At 49.3% G+C, this 25626-nt stretch overlaps 1 protein-coding gene across 5 annotated transcripts; it reads left to right on the plus strand.

The window, feature by feature from the left end:
* Window positions 1-1485: 1485 nt before the first annotated feature.
* Window positions 1486-22877, plus strand: CASC3 (CASC3 exon junction complex subunit). Of its 5 annotated transcripts, none has more exons than XR_012156427.1 (14): window positions 1486-1739; window positions 6963-6990; window positions 7369-7406; window positions 9513-9671; window positions 9767-9918; window positions 10458-10634; window positions 11091-11788; window positions 15623-15687; window positions 15955-16069; window positions 16852-16950; window positions 18235-18449; window positions 19936-20058; window positions 21058-21191; window positions 22237-22877. XR_012156427.1 is itself a non-coding variant. In XM_073326306.1 (14 exons), the coding sequence occupies exons 1-13, from the start codon at window positions 1515-1517 to the stop codon at window positions 20258-20260; spliced, it is 2130 nt and encodes a 709-aa protein (XP_073182407.1). In that variant the 5' UTR covers window positions 1486-1514; the 3' UTR covers window positions 20261-20301; window positions 21058-22877. The 5 variants fall into 5 exon arrangements, 3 of the variants coding, with proteins under 3 accessions (XP_073182407.1, XP_073182408.1, XP_073182406.1); XM_073326306.1 differs by adding an exon at window positions 20225-20301 and having other exon boundaries at window positions 21058-22877; XM_073326307.1 differs by adding an exon at window positions 20238-20301 and having other exon boundaries at window positions 21058-22877.
* Window positions 22878-25626: the final 2749 nt, after the last annotated feature.

A 25626-nucleotide genomic window follows, 5' to 3' on the forward strand; every position in this document is an offset into this window, starting at 1 on the left:
ATTAACAGTGTTAATGGGGAGTATTAAACAATTCTGCCTGTATGGTTAAAAATTTAAACAAATCAAATTTTTTTACAATAAAATAGAAAAAAAAAATCTACATTTTGTGGTCACATTTGTCTCAAACCCTTTATACATGTCTTGTTTGGAAACATTCTCACACCCAATTAAAAACGCAGCCTGCCTCTCTTGCATGCTTCGTGTCTCCTATGGAAATGATGTTACCAGTTTTAGAAATGTCGGCGGGTGCTGCTGTAGCTGGCTTAGAACTAGGCAGATTGGAAGAACTGTCTATCCTTGATGCCTTGTCTTTCTCTCTTTTGGTAGTGGTAGAAACTACATTAAGGATCTTTCATCTGACAGGTTGAAGTCCTAACCAGTTAGCCCTCAATTCCATAGCCAAATCTGTGGGACCCACTGTTCAAATGTATGGAAAAAAACTTAAAAATGTTTCCAGAGACTGTTTGTATTCTGACTCCAATTTGCTCTGAAAGACATCCGCCAGAACCTGCTTTGGCTCTTTAAAAACTGCCCCTTGGTCTGGGTCAGTGCGTGGTGAGTGCTGAATGGCCTGTTGCCAAATGCTAGTTTAATAAATTCTGTAGGGAACAGTCATTCTGCTTGCTCCCAGTTTAATTTTTTGTTCTCTTTACAAATCTTTAAGCAAGTGGGCGGATGAAAAGGCAAAAACCGTGGCTGCTGTTCATAGATAACAGCTGAGCACGGGGTGTACCTCAAGTGCTGGAATACCAAATGCTGGAAGAGAGAGATGAACCTATTGTGGAATATGTGGAGAACCACCTCACGTTACATAGGGTGAACAAGTGTGTTAGGTAGATAATGACGCAGGGCATGTGTGGTCAACGTGCCTCTGTTGTCTGCTTCCAGTGAAGGCAAGTGCCACGCTTTATCATGGGTGGTGCCAGTCCCTTCACCTCCCGGTGTCTCCATTTCTTTCTGTGTACAACGTGGATGACTAATTCCCTACTACCCCCTACTTAGTCCCAAAGGCCCAGCTACTCAAGGACAGTTGGGAGTCCAGCTCCCTCTCATGTCAGTCAGCACCTAAATGCTTTTGAACTCCTACTGCAATCAATGGGCATTTAGGCTCCTACCTACCTCGGAGGAATGGGGCCAAAGTTACCAGAAAAGCGCCCAGTATGGGGGGAGCCCGCAGTGGGGCTCTTTGCACTGCACTGGGGTCTGCGGAGGGAAGGGGCTGCGATCTGCCCCAAGCAGGGCAATGATGTCATGCCAGCATGACGTCATCGTGCGGGCACACTATGACGTCATAGCCCCGCCCTCCCAGGCGGGGATGGGACCGCCCCACGCTCGGTGACTCCCTGAGGGCGGGGCAGGTAGCCCGGCTCTCTTGCAAAGCATTCTGGGAGCAGTGGAGCAGGCTGCCCGGAAATAGAATTTTGACACGGGTGCCCCCGCGGTGCATCCTGGGAGCTGTAGTCCGCTCGCCGTCCCGTCGGTCCCTGCGCGCTCCCCACCCCCAACCCTCCAAGATGGCGGACAGGCGGCGGCAGCGGGCCTCCCAGGACAGCGAGGACGAGTCCGACTCGGCCGCCTCCGACAGCGTCGACTCACCGGCCGGCGCGGCCCGCTCCGGCTCCCCCGCCTCGCCCCCGAGACCGGCCCGCAGCGCCGCCGGGACCCTGCCGGCCGGGGGCCGGGGCCGCGGGGCCGAGAGCGCGGCCGGGGCCGCCAAGAGCCCGCAGGAGTCCGAGTGTGTGAGTGAGGGGGCCGGGGGGGCGCGGCCTGGGCCTGGGGCGGGGCCCGGTGAGCGTCCCGGGCTGGGGCGGTTCCGTGGGGGGGGGCCGGTGAGCGTCCTGGGGGGGAGGGGCTGGGGCGGTTCCGTGGGGGGGGCGGTGAGCGTCCTGGGGGGGAGGGGCTGGGGCGGTTCCGTGGGGGGGGGCCGGTGAGCGTCCGGGGCTGGGGCGGTTCCGTGGGGGGGGGCCGGTGAGCGTCCGGGGCTGGGGCGGTTCCGTGGGGGGGGGGGCCCGGTGAGCGTCCCGGGGGGGGGCTGGGGCGGTTCCGTGGGGGGGGGGCCCGGTGAGCGTCCCGGGGGGGGGCTGGGGCGGTTCCGTGGGGGGGGGCCGGTGAGCGTCCTGGGGGGGAGGGGCTGGGGCGGTTCCGTGGGGGGGGCGGTGAGTGTCCCTTGGGGGAGGGGCTGGGACCGTTCCGGGGGGGGTCCCCGAGAATGTGATCGGGGCTGGGGCAGGCCATTAGGCTCAAAATGAGCCGGGGCTGCCTGGAGGGGACTGGCCCTGTTCAGCATCTGGGGGGGGCGGGGTCTGAGTGGCTGCGGGGTGCTTGTCACCTCCGTGGATTGTGAGCTTGGGCCCCCAGAGAGGAAGGGGGCTGGGCGGTGTGGGCTTGTTTCCCCATTGCCAGGGTGTCGCCCATCCGGGCTGGGGACAGGTCTCTTCCCTTGGTGTGTTGAGGCTTGGGTGGGGGGGAGCCAGTGTCCTCTCCCGCTTTGTTCGGGGGCAGGCTGGGACTTGCTTGTGGAACAAATGCGGCTGACTGAGCCCCACGGGGCAGGTCCGTAAGGGGAGCAAGCATGTGGTGTGAGCGGGTAGCCTGCCTCCTGGCCCTTTTTGTAAAACCGAAGGCAGTTCAAGGGAAGGATGCTAAATACCACCTGGGGCATTTGCAACCTAAACATAACACCAGCATGGCTTGACCCTGAAAGAGATACTCTTGGTGCTGAAGTGAAATGCTTTGCCGTGGAGCTCAGCAAGGACGGGTAGATGTCTTTACATTCTGTTGTTTCTGATCATCCGAGATGGTGGTAGTACTGTGAGGAAGACAGCTTTGTTTTTAAAGTGATACTGAACTTGACAGTATCCTTGTCAAATGGGTGTGTTTTTAATAACTTCCACTTTCAATTTAAAGTAATCATTCGCAACAAGAAATGTGTAAATAGGCAACAAGCTTATGGGCCCAGCATCCTAAAAATCTTGCTAAATTTCCCTCATTCAGAATAGTAGGGCTGAAGTATTTAGAGAGGAATTGATTAGAAACCCTGGATTCCATCTCCTAACCCTTCCCCTTATCAAACTGATCTTTGCTGCACAGTAAGATTTAACTTTGTTAGTCTGTGTTCAAAGATCTTATTTGCAACACACACCCCTGCTGTCCTTCCTTCATGCACATGCTACAGAAATTACTTAAACCCTTGATCCAAACAGGCAAGGTAACAATTAAGGGGCAGAATAGTAGACAGTTCTTTCACATCCTCCTTTCACATCCTCCTACATTAGAGTAGGGCTGGAACCACTGTTGGATTGACTTGAGAAATTATGTATCAGTAATCCTTTTTCATTCCAGGACCACGTCTTTCCTCATCTCTTTCCACTGTAGCAGTAAAGATTGTACAGACACTGTTGCTCAGGTGATTTAGTTCAGGTGGTCTGGGACTGGACTTTTAGATTAATAACTCCATCTGTTGGTCCACAATCCTTTCTCATGAAATTTTACAGCTAGTTAGCAAAGCTTAATGTGATTATCAAGACTGACAGGTCAGCTGATAAGTGTATTGTTTGACCCCAAATAAGACTTCAGAGAAATGTAAAACAAACGGGACTCTTGAAATGGATTCAGTCAGGTAAAATGGTGTTGAGTGAAATTGTGTTAAAATTTAATCTTGTGTTTTCGTAGCTTGTCAGCCATATGGATACCACTGTGTTTACAACTTTCAGTGACTGTATACATCTCATCTGAAAACACTCTTTCTGCCTTGGCTGTATGCCTTTGGTGGACTTAACAATTCTCTCTCTGGTTTTATGTTTCTGACATGCTCACGGAATTTCTTGTTTGCGTTTGTCATTGTCTTTTCCTCATCAGGAGGCCAGTAGTATAACTCTTAGGGGTTGTATTTGTTCTGTCTTCCTCTTTTTCAGTAGATTTTTGTGAACTCTTTTAGGATATTGCTCTGCCCACCTGTCCAATCTAATTGTTCTTCCTATGCAGTTTATAGACCGGTATTATAGTATCTTGTCATTCCATCAGACCTATTATGCCACTTTCCTATTCTGTTTTCGGGCATGTTCATTGTTCACCTGTTTTTGCTTTTAGGCTTCTCATTAATATATAGACAGTTTATTTTTGATCATGAGCCTATTTTATTAAATTCCTTGGTCTGATACTCTGCTACTTTTCTGGAATTTACCTCTGTGATCTGATCTCCTCTTCCAGTTCAGTCTTAATTTCCGCCCTATTCTTTACTGGATACAGCGTAACATTTATATTTCTGACCTCTTTAGCAGTCGTGTGTCTGAGCTGAGTGCTCCTCAGCCCATGTAGGCTGGGGGAAAGCCACTAATTTAAATAATCCCCCAGTAACCTTCTGAGCCAGCAGTCTGGTTCCAGTTTTATTAAGGGAGCCCATGATTTCTGTGTAGGCTGCCTCTTCCTCAAAAGATCCATAGTGATTAAAGGTTTCAGAGTAGCAGCCGTGTTAGTCTGTATTCGCAAAAAGAACAGGAGGACTTGTGACACCTTAGAGACTAACCAATTTATTTGAGCATAAGCTTTCGTGAGCTACAGCTCACTTCATCGGATGCGTCTCTAAGGTGCCACAAGTACTCCTTTTCTTTTTGCGAACACAGACTAACATGGCTGTTACTCTGAAATGGGTGTTATGTTACACACTGTAACCACAAAAAGAAAAGGAGGACTTGTGGCACCTTAGAGACTAACCAATTTATTAGAGCATAAGCTTTCGTGAGCTACAGCTCACTTCTTCAGATGCATATCGTGGAAACTGCAGCAGGCTTTATATATACACAGAGAATATGAAACAATACCTATTCCCACCCCACTGTCCTGCTGGTAATAGCTTATCTAAAGTGATTTCCAGCACAAATCCAGGTTTTCTCACCCTCCACCCCCCCACACCTGGATTTGTGCTGGAAATCACTTTAGATAAGCTATTACCAGCAGGACAGTGGGGTGGGAATAGGTATTGTTTCATATTCTCTGTGTATATATAAAGCCTGCTGCAGTTTCCACGATATGCATCTGAAGAAGTGAGCTGTAGCTCACGAAAGCTTATGCTCTAATAAATTGGTTAGTCTCTAAGGTGCCACAAGTCCTCCTTTTCTTTTTGCGAATACAGACTAACACGGCTGTTACTCTGAAAACTGTAACCACAGTGATCGCTTAAGGTGAGCTATTACCTGTGTGGGGGTGGAACCTTTTGTCGTGATAATCAAGGTGGGCCATTTCCAGCAGTTGACAAGAACTTCGGAGGAACAGTGGGGGGTGCGGGGGGGGATAAACAAGGGGAAATAGTTTTACTTTGTGTAATGACCCATCTACTCCCAGTCTTTATTCAAGCCTAAATTAATTGTATCCAGTTTGCAAATTATTTCCAATTCAGCAGTTTCTCGTTGGAGTCTGTTTTTGAAGGTTTTTTTTTTTTTTTTGAAGAATTGCAACTTTTAGGTCTGTAATCAAGTGACCAAAGAGACTGGTTTTTGAATTCTTGATGTCTCATTTGTGTCCATTTATTCTTTTACGTAGAGACTGTCCAGTTTGGCCAATGTACATGGCAGAGGGGCATTGCTGGCACATGATGGCATCTATCACATTGGTGGATATGCAGGTGAACGAGCCTCTGATAGCGTGGCTGATGTGTTTAGGCCCTATGATGGTGTCCCCTGAATAGATATGTGGACGAAGTTGGCAACGGGCTTTGTTGCAACCTATCCTGATGTTTCCACGGTAAACATCTGATGAAGTGAGCTGTAGCTCACGAAAGCTCATGCTCAAATAAATTGGTTAGTCTCTAAGGTGCCACAAGTACTCCTTTTCTTTTTGCGAATACAGACTAACACGGCTGTTCCTCTGAAACCTGTCATTATGCAAGGCACTGCATTTAGCCGTATGGAGTGGAAATCTATCAACTGCATGAAGAAACTTGTACAGATACAGAGTTTCCACGGTAAACATCTGATGAAGTGAGCTGTAGCTCACGAAAGCTCATGCTCAAATAAATTGGTTAGTCTCTAAGGTGCCACAAGTACTCCTTTTCTATCCTGAAGGATGACCCATCACTCTCACAGATCTTGGGAGACAGGCCAGTCCTTGCTAACAGACAGCCCCCAAACCTGAAGCAAATACTCACCAGCAACCACACAACAAAACCACTAACCCAGGAACCTATCCTTGCAACAAAGCCCGTTGCCAACTTCGTCCACATATCTATTCAGGGGACACCATCATAGGGCCTAATCACATCAGCCACGCTATCAGAGGCTCGTTCACCTGCACATCTACCAATGTGATAGATGCCATCATGTGCCAGCAATGCCCCTCTGCCATGTACATTGGTCAAACTGGACAGTCTCTACGTAAAAGAATAAATGGACACAAATCAGACATCAAGAATTCAAAAACCAGTCGGAGAACACTTCAATCTCTTTGGTCACTCGATTACAGACCTAAAAGTTGCAATTCTTCAACAAAAAAACTTCAAAAACAGACTCCAACGAGAGACTGCTGAATTGGAATTAATTTGCAAACTGGACACCATTAATTTAGGCTTGAATAAAGACTGGGAGTGGATGGGTCATTACATAAAGTAAAACTATTTCCCCTTGTTTGTTCCCCCCGCACCCCTACTGTTCCTCAGACATTCTTGTCAACTGCTAGAAATGGCCCACCTTGATTATCACTACAAAAGGTTCCCCCTCCCCCCCACTCTCCTGCTGGTAATAGCTCACCTTAAGTGATCACTCTCCTTACAGAGTGTATAACACCCATTTTTTCATGTTGTGTGTATATAAATCTCCTCACTGTATTTTCCACTGAATGCATCCGATGAAGTGAGCTGTAGTAGCTCACGAAAGCTTATGCTCAAATAAATTTGTTAGTCTCTAAGGTGCAACAAGTCCTCCTTTTCTTCTTAGTAATATGTCTGTGTGTGTGTCTGTCTCTCTCAATAGGAAAGTGAAGATGGCATCGAAGGAGATGGTGAGTAATAAGTATCTTTGGTCTGTCCTGCTGGGAGGGAGAAGTGAGATGCCTATTCTGAGGCCACTTTGAAAGGCCAGTTGTCTGTCTGCTTCCCCTGCTACAGTCTGAGTGCCTGTTCTGTTTGTTCCCTCTGAAGCATCTAGCGCTGGGCTAGATGGAGCATTGGTCCAGCATTGGTTATGCTGTTCAGCTGGGAGATTGAGGGCCAGTTTAATATTAATGCTTAGCACGTCTGTGGTTTGAATGCTTTGTGTGTCTGTATACTGGACTGTTGATGAGTTATGCCCTAAATGTTACAATTCAAAACTAATTCATGTTTGGAGAAAACACCATTATTGCAGCATTTATGCCAAACTTCCCTTTTCTCTTCTCTAGCTGTTCTCTCAGATTATGAAAGTGCAGAAGACTCCGAGGTGAGTGTATTCTTTATATTGACACCTAGAATAGTCTTCAGAGCTTCTTTTTCGTGCATCATCTTAGCACAGAAACCAGCTCATATGCCTTGCTGAGTCCTACTGACCCTGGCTGGAGAGTTTCCCTTTGTCTCAAGAAATGGGATGACAGGCAAGGCTTTGCATCCAGCCTGTGTGGTACTTGGGGCTGGCTGTGTTGCATAAATTGTCAAAGTTATAAATGGAAAATCCCACTGAGTGATATCAAGTCTGTCCCTCTGGCAAGTGCCAGAGTATATTATCTTAGTAGAGGATACCAAGGGCAATGGTGGTCAGCACTGGCCATTTTTAAATCCAGGTGGGGTGTTTTTCTAAATGCTCTGCTCTAGGAATTATTTGGGGGTGGGTCTCTGACCTTTGCTAATCAAGCGTTCAGGTCCCAATGGTCCCTTCTGGCCCTGGAATCTGTGAATCTAGCGTTTTGTCTAGTCTGCCTTAAACTGACTGGGTCTCTGGTCCAAGAGCTGCCCTGCCAACAAACAGTACTAGTAGACTTAAAATTGAGGCCTGGCTCCTCTGTGAAAGCAAATGGTACAGATCAGGGGACAGACTTTAAAACGGCAGCAGGAGGTAAAGGAAAGGGGATTAGAGCTCTTGCTATATCTTGATTAGCTGTAACTCAGACATAAATATTGAACTTGAAAAGCTTATTCTTTGGCTGAAAGAGTAATACTGAGGCTGAGCTGTGTCCAGTAATGTGGCCTGACCATTCACTTCTCACAAAAGAGAACACTTCTTGTCAGTAATTCCCTCTGTTTGTGTCACTGAGGACAGCCGGTTTGTTCAGTAAGGCAGCCATGACAGCAAACTGGCCTAGTGCCCCGTGGACGGTTTGTGTATGACAGGACTAGGAGGTTGAAGGATGTTTTGGGAAGTTTGCTAGTGGCCATGACCACCTGCCAGCTGTTCTAGGGTCAAAACACTTCTCCCCTGAGGTGTATGGGGTGCTGCATAGCTCAGTGAAACTTTCTGGGGAAAAAGAGCTCTCAAAACAATCAGTGGGGGGGCAGAGAAAGGGGCGGGGAGGAAGCTTGCTTAAAAGTATATAGCTGGGCATGCCATTGCTTCAGTGTATCATTCCCTGCAGTGAATGCACGGGGGCTGCTGCAGGCTCCAAAGCCAGGTAAGAATGTGTGGGGGGAAGTGGGCTCTGAAATCATGAGTTCTTCCCCTCTCTTCGTAGTGTGCCCTTTCTGACTTGCTCAGGATAATACTTTCTCTACAGAGGCCTGTGTTCAAACTGCAGCTAAATCTCTGGAAAATACAGATAATGGGACTCTAGGGACCCAATAACCATAGCTCCAGAGCAACTGAACTAACCCCCCCCTACACCCCATGACTTTAATGTACTGGCCCTGCTATGTGAGTTAAGTACAGCTCTCTTCTCCCGCTGTACCTAAATATAATGCAAAATCTGTGTTTCCAAACGTAAATAAAAGGAGCAGCAATTCACATGTGAACACGCAGCATTGAAAGGGAAACTAGAGCAGTCGTCGTGTTAATCGTGCAAATACTATTTTTAGTGTGGATTCCAGTCAGAGCAAGGCTTGCAGTCTCCCGGAGGGTGAAACGAGGTCAGACTCTTGCTAGCAGAGTGCTTGGAGTCAGCCAACCATGCAGTTCCAGGGAGTTCAGAAACCCAGCAGTGGCTGGGTCCAGTACTTCAGTGGGGGAAAGGAGAGCTGGTCCATGTGAGCAGCAGAGCCTGATGGCATGAGCCGCCCCCCCCGCCCCCTTGGTAGTGTCTCTCACGGTGCTGTACAAATGGCTCTGTGGTGTAGAGATCAGAGGCTCTGGTTGCGCTGTGATTTTTCTTCAACATTTACTCTGAATTCTTCTAGACTGTTGGTGGCCTGGGATTGCTCTGTGGTATTTGTGGAGAAAGGAATCAGTCTGGTCTTCCCTTCCTCTGTGTTAAATGGTTGGCCCTCTTTAGCACTGGAAGGAGGTACTGGATAGGGGGCTGGCTGGAGCTGTGGAGATCTAGGCACATAGTCTATAACTCACTGGGGAATCTGCTGCTAACATCACGTCATCTTGTCTCAGCAACTGGATGTTTGTTTTCAGGCTGAGGAAGGGGAGTACAGTGAGGAGGAAAGCTCAAAGGTGGAGCTGAAGCAGGAGAGTAACAATGCCAGTGAATCCACAGGAAAAGCAGAGAAAGGGGAAGAGAAACCTGACCCGAAAGGTGCTGTGACTGGCGAGAGACAAAGCGGGGATGGGCAGGTAGATATCTAATGTGTGCTTTGGGATCCCTGGGGTTGAGGCTGGCTGTACATAGAAGGGCTGCTGCAGTGTAATGAGTTCTCTGATTTTGATAGGAGAGCACTGAACCAGCTGAGAATAAAGTTGGGAAAAAGGTCCCCAAGCACTTGGATGATGATGAGGATCGGAAGAACCCTGCTTACATACCCCGCAAAGGGCTCTTCTTTGAACATGATCTCCGAGGACAGGCCCAGGAGGAGGAAGTCAGGTAGGTAAAACTCATGAAACTTCCCTGGCTAAAGAAAGGTTGAGTCCTGAGCCAGCACCTAAAACATCACCGCTCTTGGCTTCCGTGTTAAATACTTGGCAGACTGGGAGATTTTTGAAGACTTGTGAGAAGTGGCCATGTGGTGGCCCAGTTGTCCAGTGGTAGTGTTCTGCCAGGCCTGGCTTTGCTTCCACATGCTCCTAAGGCAGCAGGAACTGGTAATGCTACCAAAGCCCGCACTGAGCCTCCTGCTGCTGAACTGTGGCCCTTTTGCTGATGTAAAGGAGTGCTAGTGGCTGGTTCCCAAGGAAATCCTGTCTACCTCCCCAAGCTGGCAGGGCAGAGACTCTCTGAGTCCTGAAAGTCTGCGAATGGAGTTGGAGAAGGGGAGGTGTTCCACAGTCTCCCATGCACACCCCTTCCGAGAAATAAGCAGCCTTTGTTTGCATTCTGTACTGTCTGGAACGTCCATGCCCATTCCACCCACATATCCTTGGCTTTGCAAAGACCTGTTGGGTCTCTCCATATCCCTGCTCCAGGCCGAAGGGTCGCCAGCGAAAGCTATGGAAAGACGAGGGCCGCTGGGAACATGACAAATTCCGGGAAGATGAGCAAGCCCCCAAAAGCAGGCAGGAGCTGATTGCGCTCTACGGCTATGACATCAGGTCGGCTCACAATCCCGACGACATCAAGCCGAGGAGGATGCGCAAACCACGGTGAGTTGCCAAAGCCTTAGGGAGTCCAATCAGAAGGCCCCTCATGTACTGGGGAGAAAGATCAGCCTTCTTGCAGCCACCGAGATGTTAAGCATCAAACTGGGAAGGACTTGAAGGCGGGGGTTGGGCAAAGAACTAATGGGTGCATGATGTTCTGCTGTATCCGCGTCAGATTGAGACTCAGGTTCCTGGCCTATCCGGGCGTCTGGGTGCTGCTTCTCAGGGAGAGGAATGCCTTGGAATTGTGGGGATTCTGGTATTACTAAGGAGCAGAAGCTTCAGGCTCTGGGGGAAGCCAGCTCGAGGATGGGCAGGTAGAATAGGTTGCCTTGGTGTATTGTCTTTGGGAAAGGATCTTAAGGGGTAATTGCAGCCCTGGTGCTCATAAATACCTCCCAGTGGTCCAACTCAGGGGTTTGTTTCTGATCCTTTGCGTTTCCTCCCCCACCCCTTAAGGTTTGGGAGCCCTCCGCAGCGAGAGCCAAACTGGGCCAACGAGAGGCAAAACAAGCCGCCAAGACACCAGGACTCTGATAGTGCTCCGCTGCCGACACGAACCTTCATCAGCCGGCACTCCGCAGGCATGGGTAGGATGCCCCCAGCCAGAAATGTTCCGAGGGTGGGTGGCTACAAAGAGAACCGCCCAAGCTACCGAGCTGTGGAAGCAAACAGCCAGCACCTCTCTCGAACAGGTGAGCAGGCTAAACATGAGAGCAGTTACCGGGCGAGGCGTGTTGAACAAGCCCCGGAGAGAGACCCCTCTCCTGAAGCAGAGAGTGTGCATGTTCACAGCAGTCCTGCCAAGAAGGAAGAGATCATTTTGGAAAGCCAGACCCCAAGTACAGACTCTGTACAGCCGCCACCAGATAGACCCATCGAAAAGAAATCCTATTCCCGGGCCAGGAGGACCAGGAATAAAGCTGGCGATGCAGGAAAGCTGGCAGATGAAGTTCCGCCTCCAGAGGGATCGACACCTGTGCCTCCGAAACCAGTGCAGGTCGTGACGCCCCCTCCGCCTGCGAAGGCCGGTAGTTGGGAGACACCAGTAGAATCCAGCATGGATGGACTCGAGCAAGACATGACTCAGTTGAATCTAACCGAGCAGTCCTGGACCCAAGGACAGCCTCCGTTCATACCGCCTCGGGAACTTCGGGGTAAGTGCCATGGGCCATTGGGTTTTCATTGGCTTTCTCCACTGAGTGCAGCACAGCTGCTGTGGCTATAATGGTCTGACAGTTAATCGAAGCTTGAGGAATAGGTTAATTGTCTATGCGTAAGTGCCAGAGCACCTAGCTTGCTGGAATTGCAGGCTTTGATCTCAGGGGTAGGTACGTTGAGTTCCATGTGATTTACTCTTGGTTGGAGTAGAACGCTTTAAATCAGATCCTCTCTGCTTTCCATGGATAAGGGTCCCAAGGCCCTTTGCAGAGGAATAAGAATTTACATTGTTGTATTTGACAAGCATTCCCCAACACTCCTTGCTGTTAGGCGGGTTGCTGGCTCGCCTCAATCTCAAAAGCTGCATGTCACTGGTGCCTGTCTGCAGACATCAGTTGGTTTGCTGCTGATACTAAGTTCCTTAGTTTAATAACAGAAGGATTGTGAAACTGCACATAGACTGAAAGACAGACTGGACAGCATGATGCGGGGAGGATTAATGCACGTAAACACATGTAAACTTCTTGTAGGAGCTGAAGGGCTCTAAATGTGGAGCATCTTTTGAGAGGAACTAGGGAAAGACTTATGGGTCCTTTAGGATATCTGCCCAGTAAAAAGCAGCTGTTATCAATGGGATGGTTGAGTGGATTAAGCAAACAACGTGTGGAATGTTGAACAATAATGACACTCTCCTTGGGAGTACTATGTTCTGGTATTAGGTGCCTCCCCGTAGATAGGAGTAGAGATTGATATGGTCCCAAAAAAGTGTTTAGAGAGAGCTGGCGAAGACTCCTGTAATGACAAGAGATTCCCAACCCTCCAGAAAGAGGGGTTATTTAACCTGGAATTCATAGAAAATAAGTGGAGTAATTTGAGGTTGGGGAGAGTATGATAAGAACTAATCATTCCCTCTCTTGCCATGTCTCATGTTGTGAGAACAAGGGGATACTCGATGGAACCGAAGGGCGGTACGTCTGGGACAAACAGAAGGAATTTTCCTCCTGTTGTGTACAACGTTCCGTAATTAGCTACGTGTAGCCTGGTACCGCAAACTAAATGGACCAATGGTCTGATTGGGAATGGGAAATCCTCTGTTCTTGGGCACTGAGCTTGGGTGCTAGGCAGTTTCTCCTGCTGCCTGGAGTGGAATCTGGCAGGATTGAAGCAAGGGCACTCATGGCTTGGCTACCCAGGAAAGTCAGACCAATGTAAGCTAAGGTGGGACTTTAAATTGGATACAGTCAAACCTGCATAAGTCATTCTGTGGACACTCTTATGCTGATGAAGGGTGGCCTTTTTTGGGGGAAGGGCTTTAAGCTAAACCAGAAAAATCCATTTGCACTGGAATAAGTGTCCAGTGTCCATATGAGGTTTTATCGCAGTATAATTGTACCAGTACAACTGGTAATATTCCTACCACATGATCAATGAGACTTGTGTGTATCTGGATAATTCCCTTCTTTTTAAGGCCACTTTAGTTCTGAATAAAGAGCATCCACACCAAGGTTTAATGTGGTTTAACTACTCCACTTTCATTCACACCTTGAATTCGGATTAACTTTCCTGAGCATCCCCTTGTAGCAAGCCTTTCCTGCCGCCTCCCATCTCCTGGAGGCGATGGCAGGAGTTAGTTTTTAGGAGGAATTTGGGTAGGTGAACAGGTTTTGGGAGGCATTCCACACACAAACATATATATATTAACAGTGTAACCGGTACCTGTGCATGCCTGATAATTGCCTTGCTCACTCGCACTGTGTTGGAAGTAGCTCTGATCAGTTTCTGACTGTCACAGGGTGACCGGCCCCAGAAAATGAAGCAGATCCAGCTGCCCTATGCCAGACTAGTTGCTCCCAGTTTGGCCAGTTAAGATTTCAGGACAGCATAAGGGGCTATGAAGGATCTGGGAGAATCTGAGAGGGAGCCCCCAAGTAATTCGGGGCACACTGGTTCAGTCAGGAAAAGCAGCCGGTGAGAATGGGCAGAGCCTGGGGGATTGGAGGTAATAGTAGGGGCCAGAGCCAGGCAGGGCTGAAGGCAGGAAGAGCAGCAGAGAGAGTTGCCTATGAATGTCTAAGCCAGAGACCTGAAGCTGGGGGCTGACAGCAGAGGGGCCAGGGGCGTGAGGGATGCTCCCTTGGCGAGGCTGATCTCCAGCAGAGAGGCAGTGGGGGTTCCTGCTGGGAGGAGCAGGTTTGTACTCCAGCTAAGGTGGCTGTCCTGGCAGAGGGACAGAAGAGGACTGACACAGAGTCCGGGGGTGGTGGAAGATGCTGGAATGTGTTGTGGAATGGCCGAGAGGATGTGATTTTTAAGGACTGCTTGCAGTGGGGGTGATAAATGGATTATTAGAACTCGGGATTTGCACAATTTACACTCTGGTTTTCATAATAAAACGGCTCCAAGGAAGGGCATTATTGAAGCAAGAGAGGCTGAAGTTGGAGTCCTTGGGTTGCCTGACAGGGGAAACTGAGGCAGACGCACTTGTGGCGTGGCCTGCCACATGAGGGCACTTGGGGTGGGGGTGGGGGGTTAAACCTATGACACGGAGATTGAGATTTTACATGTAGTCAGAGTTCAAGGCCAGAAGGGACCTCCCAGTCTTCTAGTCTGACCTCCTGTCACAGGCCACCCACACCACCGCAGCCGCAGGCTAACCCCAGCCAGCGAGAATGAGATCGAAGTATCCCAGCCCTCAGGAGACTAGATTATTTTGTGCCATAGACAGAGAATAGGGGGACTGAGGTCCCTGCAGTGGCTGGGAAATGAGACACCCCCAGATAATCCTGGCAAGTGACCTGCACGCTGCAGAGGAAGGTGAAAATCCCCCTGTCACTGCCCATCTGACCTGGGGGAAATTCCTTCCCAACGCCACACGTGGCGATCAGTTAGAGCATGGGAGCAAGAACCAGCCAACCAAGTGCCTGAGAGAGAATGTTCGGTGCCACTTCTGGTTCAGTGCCATCTCTGAGCCCTGGCCCACCCCGGCCAGTGCCCATCTCCAGAACAAACTCCAAATACATTCCCTTCCTTGACCCCTGTGTGTGGCCGGCTGGATCCCTGAAGCATGAGCTTTTGGGAACATGAGATGTAAAGAGGAAGTGAGCCCCATGGCTGCTGAGCCCTGCCCCCCCACCATCACAAGCAACCCTGTCATCCCATCACACTCCTAAATTTGTCCAGCTGTCCCCACAACTCCTGTTGTGGCGTGTGACCTGCTGCTGCTTGAATTTGAAAACGGATGATTAGAAACCCATGATAAGGGCTGTCTTGCTTAGTGAGTTTCAACTGGAGCTATAGGGTTCCACAAAGATGCTTGTTTATGATCTAGACACAATCCTGGCCCCAGACTCTCCCAATAGGGTGAGAGCTTTCATCTGAGAGTAGGAGTTGAAGCCAAGATGTGTTTAGGAAGAAGCTAGCAGACTTGGTCTGTGTTTCTTGTATAATTTATCTAGGATATTCCATTTCAGGATTCTCCTCTTCATATATACTTTGTACAGCCACAGAGCCAATCGCGCAATGGTAAAATAATTGTAGAGTCCCTTTGTACTCGGTACTGAAATGTATAAAACCTTAACTTCTCTAAAACCTGCTGTAGTTTTAAGGACGTTATCATCGTCAAAGCTCCTTATGATATATACATTTTCACTGAAGTTTGCAAGGCATATGTTGTTGTTCTTACTGCAGTAACTCCTCTAAAACAGTGACATTTTCTGTACTGCGTTTGATGTAAGTGGGCAGATGACTTCTAGCAATGCCTCTGATGCATAAGATCACTTACTATTGAAGACGAGTGTAAGACTTAGTAACCAGTGTGTCTCTTTTCCTAGGTATTCCTAATCATATGCACATGGGAGCTGGACCACCACCTCCGTTTAACAGGATGGAGGAAATGGTAAAGCTGGGAATCTTGTATGGAGTGTAACTTTTCTTTTTAGTAATTTTAAGTCAACGTGTTGATTTGATTCTGTGCTTTAATGGTTTGAACCTGGCTGCGGCACACCAGCATTTCTCCTTTCCTTGTGTAGACGCGTTTACCATTTTGTTTTTTTAAGCTGAATGTAGATTTCCAGGTAGGTTGGGTGGGTAATGCTGGATAGAGCAGTGACAAATTCCTCTTTGTAACTCTCTGTGGCTGACAGAAGCCTTTGAACTCTTTCAGGGAGTACAGGGGGGCCGTGCAAAACGTTACTCATCCCAGCGTCAGCGGCCACCAGTTCCAGAGCCTGCTCCCCCCATGCACATCAGCATCATGGAAGGGCACTATTATGATCCACGTGAGTGACCTCTGCAGCTCCAGTTCCTCTTCACTCAGTTCTTTAGCACACTCAGAAATGAGCTTTCAGTGAGGGGGATGGGTGGGGTTCCCGGCTACTTAAGAAGCTGCTCCATCAGTGGGAAGGGATATGTGGTGTTTTCGTACAGACATAAAACCAAGTTAATTATTGGGAGCTTTTCATGAGTACTTGAAGAGATCCTTCCTCTTAAATGGGACATGGTCAACTAATTATAGATCCAATATAGAGATGGTTACAATTTCGAAGCTTAATATGAAATGATTTCCTGAAATCTTTCTTAAACATCCATGACAAGAGTTTTCTGGATTTAATCTCTGCCCTAGTTTGTAAAGCACCTACCGCCATTACCTTCATCATTGTGTGGTCGTCTGCAGCTTTGGAAACTCAGCCGTTGTTCTAGATCATGAGAAGTGGAAATTGAAACATGGTAGAAATCATTTCATTGACATTTTATGAGGGAAAGATTGGGGAGTAAATGAGATGCTGAAAATCAGTCTAGAAGTTCAAAGCATTAAAGGAGGAAGCTACGCAAGTGGTGTGTGTTCCATTACAGATAGGAGATAGCTGGGAGCGCTCCCTCTGTTGGGATCCTGTTGGGCATGTGATCCCATTACTGGATGGCATACGCAGTTGGCAGCGTTTCTAATACAACAGCTCTCAAATGCTGTGGCTCTCTTTGACTTCTGTAATCAACGTGACTCTCATTACAGCAGAATAAGCTAAATAACGTTTGTTTCCTCGCAAACTGTTTTCTCTTGCAGTGCAATTCCAGGGACCAATCTACACACACAGCGAGAATCCTGCCCCGTTGCCACCCCAGGGTATGATTGTACAGCCAGAAATGCACCTCCCACATCCAGGTGAGCCACCGTCTCTCACCTCCCTGCCCTCACCAGCAAACTTGCTAACCTTGCATTTGGGGAAGGTCCTGTCTGAGCATAGGCCTGGGAATCAAGAACTCCTGAGCTGTAATCCAGCTCTGATGTAGACTCCCTCTGGCCTGGGCCCAGGCATTTAACTTCTGTTTCCCCATCTGTAAAATGAGGCATATTCACCTACCAGCTCATGGCTAAACTAGTGGGCATCTGCATTGCATTTTGAAAATGGAAAGCGCAATGTGAACGTTGCTGATCTGTTTAAGTCTAAAATCAAAGGCCCTTCAATTTCATAGCCATTTACGGTAGCATCTCTGAATATTGAGATGAAGGTTGACAAAGGTGTGTATCCATTTCTTAAGCATTAGATCATAGAGTATCAGGGTTGGAAGGGACCTTGAGGTCATCTAGTCCAACCCCCCTGCTCAAAGCAGGACCAATCCCCAATTTTTGCCCCGATCCCTAAATGGCCCCCTCAAGGATTGAACTCACAACCTTGGGTTTAGCAGGCCAATGCTCAAACCACTGAGCTATCTCTCCCCCATGCTCTCTCCCATGGTGCTGCTATGAATAAGTGATGTGATCTTTGTTAAATGTCATATATGTCCATGTAAATATGTTTTGTTAACTGCTGCATCTCCTTTGCTTATGGCCAGTGCAGGTCCAAGACCTCTTGAGGGTGTCTTGGAAACTTCTGGGTAGAACATTGCTGGTTTTGTGCAGAATAGTTGGCTAAGTCTCATCCCCGTTTTAACGGAAAGCTTGAAGCAGCCCATCCCCTTCCTCCTTCTGGATGGGAAATGCTTTGCTGCTTCTCTGACCCAGCAGCAATTAGATGTGAAGGATCCCAGAAATCAGGGAGACAGCAGGTCTCTTCGACTTGCCCAAAGGCTAATGCAGGATTGTTTCCCCCATAGTAAGTAACTTACTGGTACACTGTCCAGTCCGTTTTAATATGATCCATATGTTAGGAGACTCACCACTTTCTTGGGAAACTGGAGGCTGCTGTCAGCATTCTGCTATTTGTGTGTGAACTTTCCTGTCTTTAAACAGTGCAGGAGTTAGTCTGTCATGATCGCGAGCCAAGCAGTCTTTCACAAAGTGCTCTTGTTCTATAAGCGCCCTCCTTATTAAGATAGCGAAGGTCAGAGCAAGGCTAACCCAGAGATGCTAATTCACTTTGGCAACCAAACAATCCCAGCCTTCTCCGAGGATGCGTTGGTTTCAGAGGTGACATTCCATATGGATTTATTTTGTTTCACTTCCTAGGTTTACATCCACACCAGACACCAGCACCTTTGGCTAACCCTGGCTTATATCCTCCACCAGTCTCCATGCCTCCTGGGCAACCGCCCCCACAGCAGCTGCTCGCACCCACCTATTTCTCCCCTCCCGGAGTCATGAATTTTGGGAATCCCAGTTACCCCTATCCCCCAGGAGCACTCCCACCACCACCACCTCCCCATCTGTATCCCAGCTCACAGGTAAGCTGGCTACAGCACGCTTCGGTTGTCTTAAGCAGCAGTTTTTTAAGCATGGAGCTATGGAATCCTATCCCGGTTGGGTCCATATGTTGTAAGGCCTTTGAGACAGCCTGGAGTAGCAGCTGCTCTCCCTGCCATGTGGGGTTGCTCCCTAGAGGAGGCAACACACTAGGTTATTAAAGCAGACTTTAAGACTAAATCTTAGTAAAGAGCATGAATGAGGAAAACATCTTGCTTCCTACTCATTTTGGGGAACAGAAGGAGCCTGATCTGACCTCCCTGGTTCACCCACACTGGGACCGCATTTGAATTTTAGTTGTAAACTCCCTGATGGCATGTGGTGGTTGTATCATTTGGGTCAAGAATTTAAATTCTCTACCAGGGCAAGACAACCAGGAAATTGAAGCTGCCTAGAAGTACATTAACTAGATGGGTGTCTGTTCATGGTCCAAGCTAAGCCAGGCACAGAGAATTACAGGATTCTCTTTTAGAGCCTACTTCCTTTTGCTTGTAAACCAAGACAGCAGGCTGGACACGGTCTGGTGTTTGTGATCTCAGCAATGTGGTAGCCCAGAGGCCACTTTTGGGCCAGGAAAAACCTCTGTGACATCACAGTTCCAAAGGTTTGGGAAAGGTTCTTGTGTGAATTGCTGGAAGCCAGATGGGGGCTCTCTCTTAACTGCCAGGCCTGTACGTCCACTGGCTCAAGTCCTGTAGCCATATAGTGTTTGTCTCGAGGTCTTGACTTTCTGGGGGCGTGTGAGCTTTTCCAGGGCATCCTGCTAATGATGGGAGTTGTGGCAGGTCAGAACCTCCTATCGCTGAGGCTGTCTTGCAAATGGCACACGGGTGACACTCAGTGGCAAGACAAAAGAGGTGCAGTTTCTTAACCTGCCTAAACAGTTTTGACCTTTCCCTTCTCTGCTGGCCTAGCTGAAAAGAGAAAGTTTGAGCTGGAGTAAGTACAGGACCCCAGGGCTCCTGGACATGGTCTGGGTATGATGGGGAATTATCAGCTACCTTGAGCACAGACCAGTTGTTGTTTTAAAGTGGAAACATGATATGACCTGTGGAAAAACCATGCAGGGCATAATGACCCCATCTGACCTTACCATCTAAGAATCCAACCAGCTTCGCTGTAGGCTGACCCAGTCAGACAACTAACCCTGGCAGCAAGGCCTCTGCCAGTGACCCTGGACTGCCTGGGCAAGCCGCCTGGAGTGGAGTGTGCTCCTCTAGCTCACTCCTTTTTCAGGTGTTTGCAGACAAAGCTTGGCACCTGCATTTCACAGCGCACCGTGAACCCTAACCGGCTGCGCTCCCAGGGCAGCTCTGCTCCCTTCTGGCTTTAGAGGATGCTGTTTTTAAAGCTGTTTTACCCTCTAAAGAAAGCCAGGCCGAAGCCTGCGGACGCCTGGGCAGCTGCACCCCGCGTCCTGTCCCATGTCAGGAAGAACTGACCCTTTCTGTTCTTTGGGAGATGCAGGCCCAGGCCCAGGTGTATGGAGGGGTCACCTACTACAACACTGTCCAGCAGCAAGTACAGCCGAAACCTTCTCCTCCACGAAGAACATCCCAGCCCGTGACTATCAAGCCGCCGCCTCCCGAGGTACTGACCCCTCTGCCGTGCGCTGCTGTGGGAGACCCTGTGGGAGCCGTTTTCCCAGTGGCCTGCGATGTCTCTCTCTCCCCCCCTCCCTCTCCCCCCTCAAGAAATGTGTTGTTTTCAAGAAAATCTTCAACTGTCTAACCTTTTGACGTGTCCCAAACTCCAGCTTCTCGTTGCAGGTTGTAAGCAGGGCTCCAGTTAATTTGAGTTTCTAAATACTTTAAATCTAAACCCACGTACAAAGTAAGTCCCAAGTTGACTCTTGGTTTCCTTTTTGTTTAGAGAAAAACATACTTAAAATCCAGTTCTCACTTAGGAAATTGTGATTTCTTGAGAAAAATAAATGCTGACCCCTTGACCGTGTAGAGGCTTAAGGGGCAGGTTTAAAGTCTGTACAGAGACGATGAGAATCAGTTCTCTGCTGAGTACCATTTACCCTCTCCAGCACTACGCACTTGTGTGTGTTTTGGTGTCCTTGTAAATGTCGTCCAGTGCACAGTAAGAGTTTATTGAGCCTCAGTCACAGCGTGTGCAGAACCACGGGGTCGCTTTCCGTGCGTCAGGAGAAGAGGCAGAGGCCTGGGATCGATTCCTGGCTCTGCCACAACTCACTATGTGACCTTGGGCCTTAGTTTCTCCCATCCATAAAATGGGAAGAATGTGCACCTTTGTTCAGTGCTTTGAGATCCTCTGATAACAGGTGCTTCCGAGATGCCTGGCTTTAACCAGTAACAGTGAGGAAATCTCGGGTCCCATCTCCTCACTGGCCTATTTAACGTAACCACTGTGCAGACAGAGTTTGCCTTGAAGCGAGATCCTGGAGGTTGAATCTGGTGGCGCAGCCGAGACAAAGGGCGGTGGGAGGACGATGGCTGCTTTCTAGTGCCCTGGTGTGGGGAACATTTGACCCACCTAGGTGATAGAAGTGACCCTGTGCTGAGAGCTTGTGAATGGTGTGGAGAGCGTGCTAACCTTGTGGCTTGCATCCTCCCCCTCTAGGACAGCACAAGTGAAAAATCGAAGGAAAGGAGCAATACGTAGGGACACCCACCTCAGAAGTTCCAGCCCCGGAATCGGCACGGCCAACAAGCAGGAAGCTCTGACTCAAGAGACGTCCCCTTCACCGTGCTTAGGTGAGGCCAGCAGGCCCCCACCTGCAGCCCCCTGCCGCATCAGTATTGTGCCCAGGGCCGGGCACTCTTCCCTCTTAGGTGTTTAGTGGGGCTCTCCTGCAAACCGCCTCTCTCCCCGCTGCCCCCATTCATTGGGTCATGGAGGGCGTTGAAATACTGAACACAAGGGTCGCTCCTTAGTTACAAGTTCTTGTGATTCCCCTTCCCCTGTTATTAAATGTTTGGCCTTTTCCCATCGTAGCATATTGAATGAAGCTGGCTTGGTTCTGTCCTGGTTTTTTGTTTTAAAAACGAACTGGCCCTTTCTGTTAAGCTGGCTATAGGAATCTCTGTTGGTCAGATAGCCAGGAATGTAACCACCTCCCCAAGGAAATATCTGATGTTACTTTGTTTCTTCAACTCTGAAATTAGCAAGTTTATTTCTGCCATTGTTTAAGCTTAGATGTCTGGGAAAGGGCCGCTGAGTGTTAGCAGTCTGACAGGAACACGCTGGCCGTTGTCACCACTTAATTTAGAAGCTCCTCCTCTTTCTTTCTGGAGCGAGCCCTGCTGGTAACTGTGTTGTGGGAAGTTTCTGTTGTCCAAGTGTGTGCAAACTCTCAACCTGAAACAGACTGGAAGCAGCATGCGCCGAGGCAGGGCAAAGTCCAGTCTCGGCTGCCCCACCAGTGCACGCTTCATCCAGCAAAGGCAGAGTTCCTGCTGCCTTGGGACTCTCCACTAAATGGGACCCAAAGAGGAGCATGCAGCTTTCCAGGCATGCCCTTGGTTTTCTGAAGAGCTGTCCTCTTGCTTGCAGGCTGCTTTTCCTTCAGCCTTGTTCTTGGGCAAACCGGCTCGGCAGGATAATCCTGTGTACAATTTGTACCCAGCACTTGGGTGTTGCTTCTGTGTAAGTGGAAGGTGATGCAACCAGCCTTAACAGATCCACTTCCAAGGACGGGGGCTGCTCGGTCTGATCCCCAAGGAGGAACACTGGCTGTGCACATACCATAAATCGGTTCCTCTCCCATTAGCTCTGAAATAGCCTTGATCCCTGTTTTAGGAGTCCGAAGCCTGGCCCTGCAGCACTGTGGTTGATGGAGCAGCCTGGCTTGCCCATGCTGCAGCGATCTGCGGTCGCGTCTCTGCAGCATAGATCCTGCAGGGACCGCTGCACCGCTCCCAGCTACACTCAAGCTTGGCTTTGGCCTCTCAGCTGTTTGCAAATTGCGTTAGGGGAACTTGGCACAAAGGTTGCTATTCAGCCCTGGACACGTTGGGGCAGCGCGCATCTGAGTCGTTCAGCGAGTTACTATAAAGCAAGCGGTGTCTTGGCCTGTGAATTCCCAGCCACGGGGAGAGGGAGGAAGAGCCCCCACCTGCCTGTTTCGGGTTGAGAGCGTTTCACGCAGATGTGGCTTTCGAATGGAAGTACTTTTTTGTTGGTGTTTGTAATTTAACAACCTTTTGTACTTAGTTGAAATTAACTCTAATGGCATTTTAAAACAAATCCTTTACATTTTAAATGTAAACTGTTTCTCTGCCTTACGGCTGAAATGTATCATTTAACATATCGGTCGCGGGACTGATGTTCTAGTCCTAACAACACTGTGATGGCTTTTTTGTTCCTGTTCTTTTGGAGTGCGCACTTGTAACCAACATTGTAATGACTTGGTGGAGATGACAATACATCTTAGAAAGTAACTGGTGCTCTGGGTCTGTCTTTCGTGCTGCAGGGTGGTCTCAGCAATAGCTTGCCACGAGACCTGGTATTGAGCTATCGTATGGAAGGGCGGATGTCCCCTCTGCCGTACAACTTCAGAAATGCTTGGAAAACAAGGGTATTAGAACCACCCTAATTTCCACCTCCCCAAGCTTCTAGCACTGTTGGAAAACCAAATCCCTTTCTTACCACTTGGTGAAGCTCCCCACATGTTCCTCTCCGTGCTGACTAAGTGCCATTTTTAATCATGCAGTCACTGCCCTCTCCCTCCCGAAGTTGAGCCCTCGTGCCCTCAGCTCCCTGCGTGAACGATCAGCAGAACAAAGTGTAGCTTCGCGCCGTGGTTTGTATGTTACATCCAGGGGGCTACAAAACAAGACTGTTCAGAGTGTGGTGGAACTGCGGCCGCCTAGGTGGCGCTGAGCACGCACTTGCATAGCGCTCGGCAGGAGTGTAACGACCCTGCATCCAGCGCCGTGCTTCCGCAGAGCATTGCAGGGCTGTCTGCGTCTGGCACGCCAGTGGGGCTGGGCTTCCGCTGGTGTCTGGGATAGGTTGTGAAAGAATCCGTACCATGGAGGCAGCTTACCCTGGGCTGTTCGGCTGGGCCCACGTGAGAGGCACTGAGGTTCCCTTTGGGCTCAGCGTAGGAGGAGTCGGTGAGATGCTGGAGGTGGGCAGAGCTGAGAGAGGCAGATGGGGTGGGCAGCTTTTAAACCTCTTTGTGGAATATATTAATGGGTCTGGTGCAGAGGTTCCCAAACGCTGCTCTGTGAGGAGCAACTGGGTCACATGGCATGGGCTCTCCTTTTCCACGGCGGCGATTGCTGTAGCTCTAGTGGAACAATCTGCAGTCCGGGGTGGGCTGGCGCAGGGCAGGTGTCCCTAACTCGCCCCTTGAGCAAGACACTTAACCTCTGTCAACCCTCAAGGGCAATGGCCTGTGTTAAACATGAGTTGAGAACCCTTCTTTGTGTGCTAGCAGCTGGCCAACAGAGGGCAGCAGGGGCAAGCAGAGAATTTTGTAGCCCTTTCAAGGAGAACTTAAGAACGGGACAGACCAAGAGTCTCTCTACCCCAGCATCCTGTCTTCAGATGTCGTCTTTAATCTCTCCTATGGAAGCTGTTCCAGACCCCTGATCATTTTTGTTGCCCTTCTCTGCACCTTTTCCGATTCTAATATCTCTTTTTTGAGATGGGACAACCAGAACTGCCTGCAGTGTTCAGGATGTGGGCGTACCATGGATATATATAGTGGCATTCTGATGTTTTCGGTCTTATTGATCCCTTTCCTAATGGTTCCTAACGTTCAGGTCACTTTTTTGACTGCCACTGTACACTGAGCAGATGTTTTCAGGGAACGGTCCATGGCAACTCCCAAGATCTTTCTTGAGCGGTAACTACTAATTTAGACCCCATTGTTTTGTATATGTAGTTGGGGTTACTTTTTCCAACATCCATGGTTAAGAAAGAGGGAATTCAAACTGCAAGGAAGGGCTACTCAAATGATCAGGGGAATGGAGAACCTACCATACGAATCTGCCCGTTTTCTCCCCCAGTTTAGTGAGATCCTTTGGTAGCTCTTTGCAGCCAGCTTTGGACTTAGCGACCATGAGTCATTTTGTATCATCTGCAGATTTTGCCACCTCACTGTTCACCTGCTTTCCCAAATCATTAATGAATGTGTTGACCAGCACAGACCCCACTACAGCTCCTTGGAGGACCCCCGATTATTACTGCATTTTCTGCCTTTGTCGCCTCTCTCATCTCCCTGAGCATTTCACAGTCCCTGGCACCATCCTGATCTGATGGTTGGTAGGATATTCCTTCTGCTCCACTCTTTTGATTCAAGCCTGGAATCTCTAGCCATCGAGCTCCTATGGTGTAGTTAGATTCATTAAAGGTTTTTCCCTTATTTGACTGGATGTTTTCTCTCACGTATGGTGCCGCTCCCCCACACCATGACCTACTCTGTCATTCCTGCTTATTTTATACCCTGGTATTACCACATCCACCAGGTTACCACTCTGTCTGTTACAGCCATACCCTCATTTAATGCCCCGCGCTCTAGTTCACCCCTCGTAGTCGCTGGATTTCTAGCACTTGTACATGTTGCCAATATTCTGTTGCTTGCCCTCCTGTGTGGGATGCTAACTGGAACGCTACAATGGTCTGTTCTTCACTGACTCCTGCCTGCTCTTACCAGCTGCTTTCCAGGTCTCTGTTCCGATTTGCAGCTGATGAGAAACGGTTCCCTGGCCGGTCAGTGCCCCTGCGTGGCTATTCAGCTGCCTCCTGGACGTGGTCGCTGAAGCGCCGCCAGGAGCTATTTTAGTTCTTACCTACAACTTGCTTTCATGAAAGATTTGTTTCCTTGGCGGGTAAAATCCATGGGCCCAGCTGCATGGGAGGAACTTGTGGGTGTGCCCGACAGACCAGAGCGGCTGCTGTGGCCAATGCAGATGCCACCGTCGATGGTAGCCAAACCACTTACACTGCCCGGCTTGTTGGAAGGCTGCTGCTGGTAGCCAGCTGCTGAGGCAGTTGGAGGTCCTTGCAAAGCAAGTGAGGAGCTGGGTGCTGGCAATGAGTGCTGATCTCTGCACCCTGGCACTGCGTCACGGGTGCAGGGTGCAGCCAGCCTGGGGTGTGAGGTTCCCTGTCCTTCACCCGCCTTCGGAAGGGCCCGTGTTGAAATGCTGCCCAAGGCAGCGATGAGCAGACCGGGAG

This window comes from Lepidochelys kempii, chromosome 27 (assembly GCF_965140265.1).
Source record: "Lepidochelys kempii isolate rLepKem1 chromosome 27, rLepKem1.hap2, whole genome shotgun sequence".
NCBI classification, from domain to species: domain Eukaryota; kingdom Metazoa; phylum Chordata; order Testudines; family Cheloniidae; genus Lepidochelys; species Lepidochelys kempii.

Bases quoted from the DNA above. Each gene is read 5' to 3' on its own strand.
- CASC3 (XM_073326305.1), top strand. From the start codon at position 1,515: ATGGCGGACAGGCGGCGGCAGCGGGCCTCCCAGGACAGCGAGGACGAG. The intron at 9,919-10,457 runs GTAGGTAAAACT...TCCCTGCTCCAG, and splicing joins GCCCAGGAGGAGGAAGTCAG to GCCGAAGGGTCGCCAGCGAA. The intron at 16,070-16,851 runs GTGAGTGACCTC...TTTCTCTTGCAG, and splicing joins AGGGCACTATTATGATCCAC to TGCAATTCCAGGGACCAATC.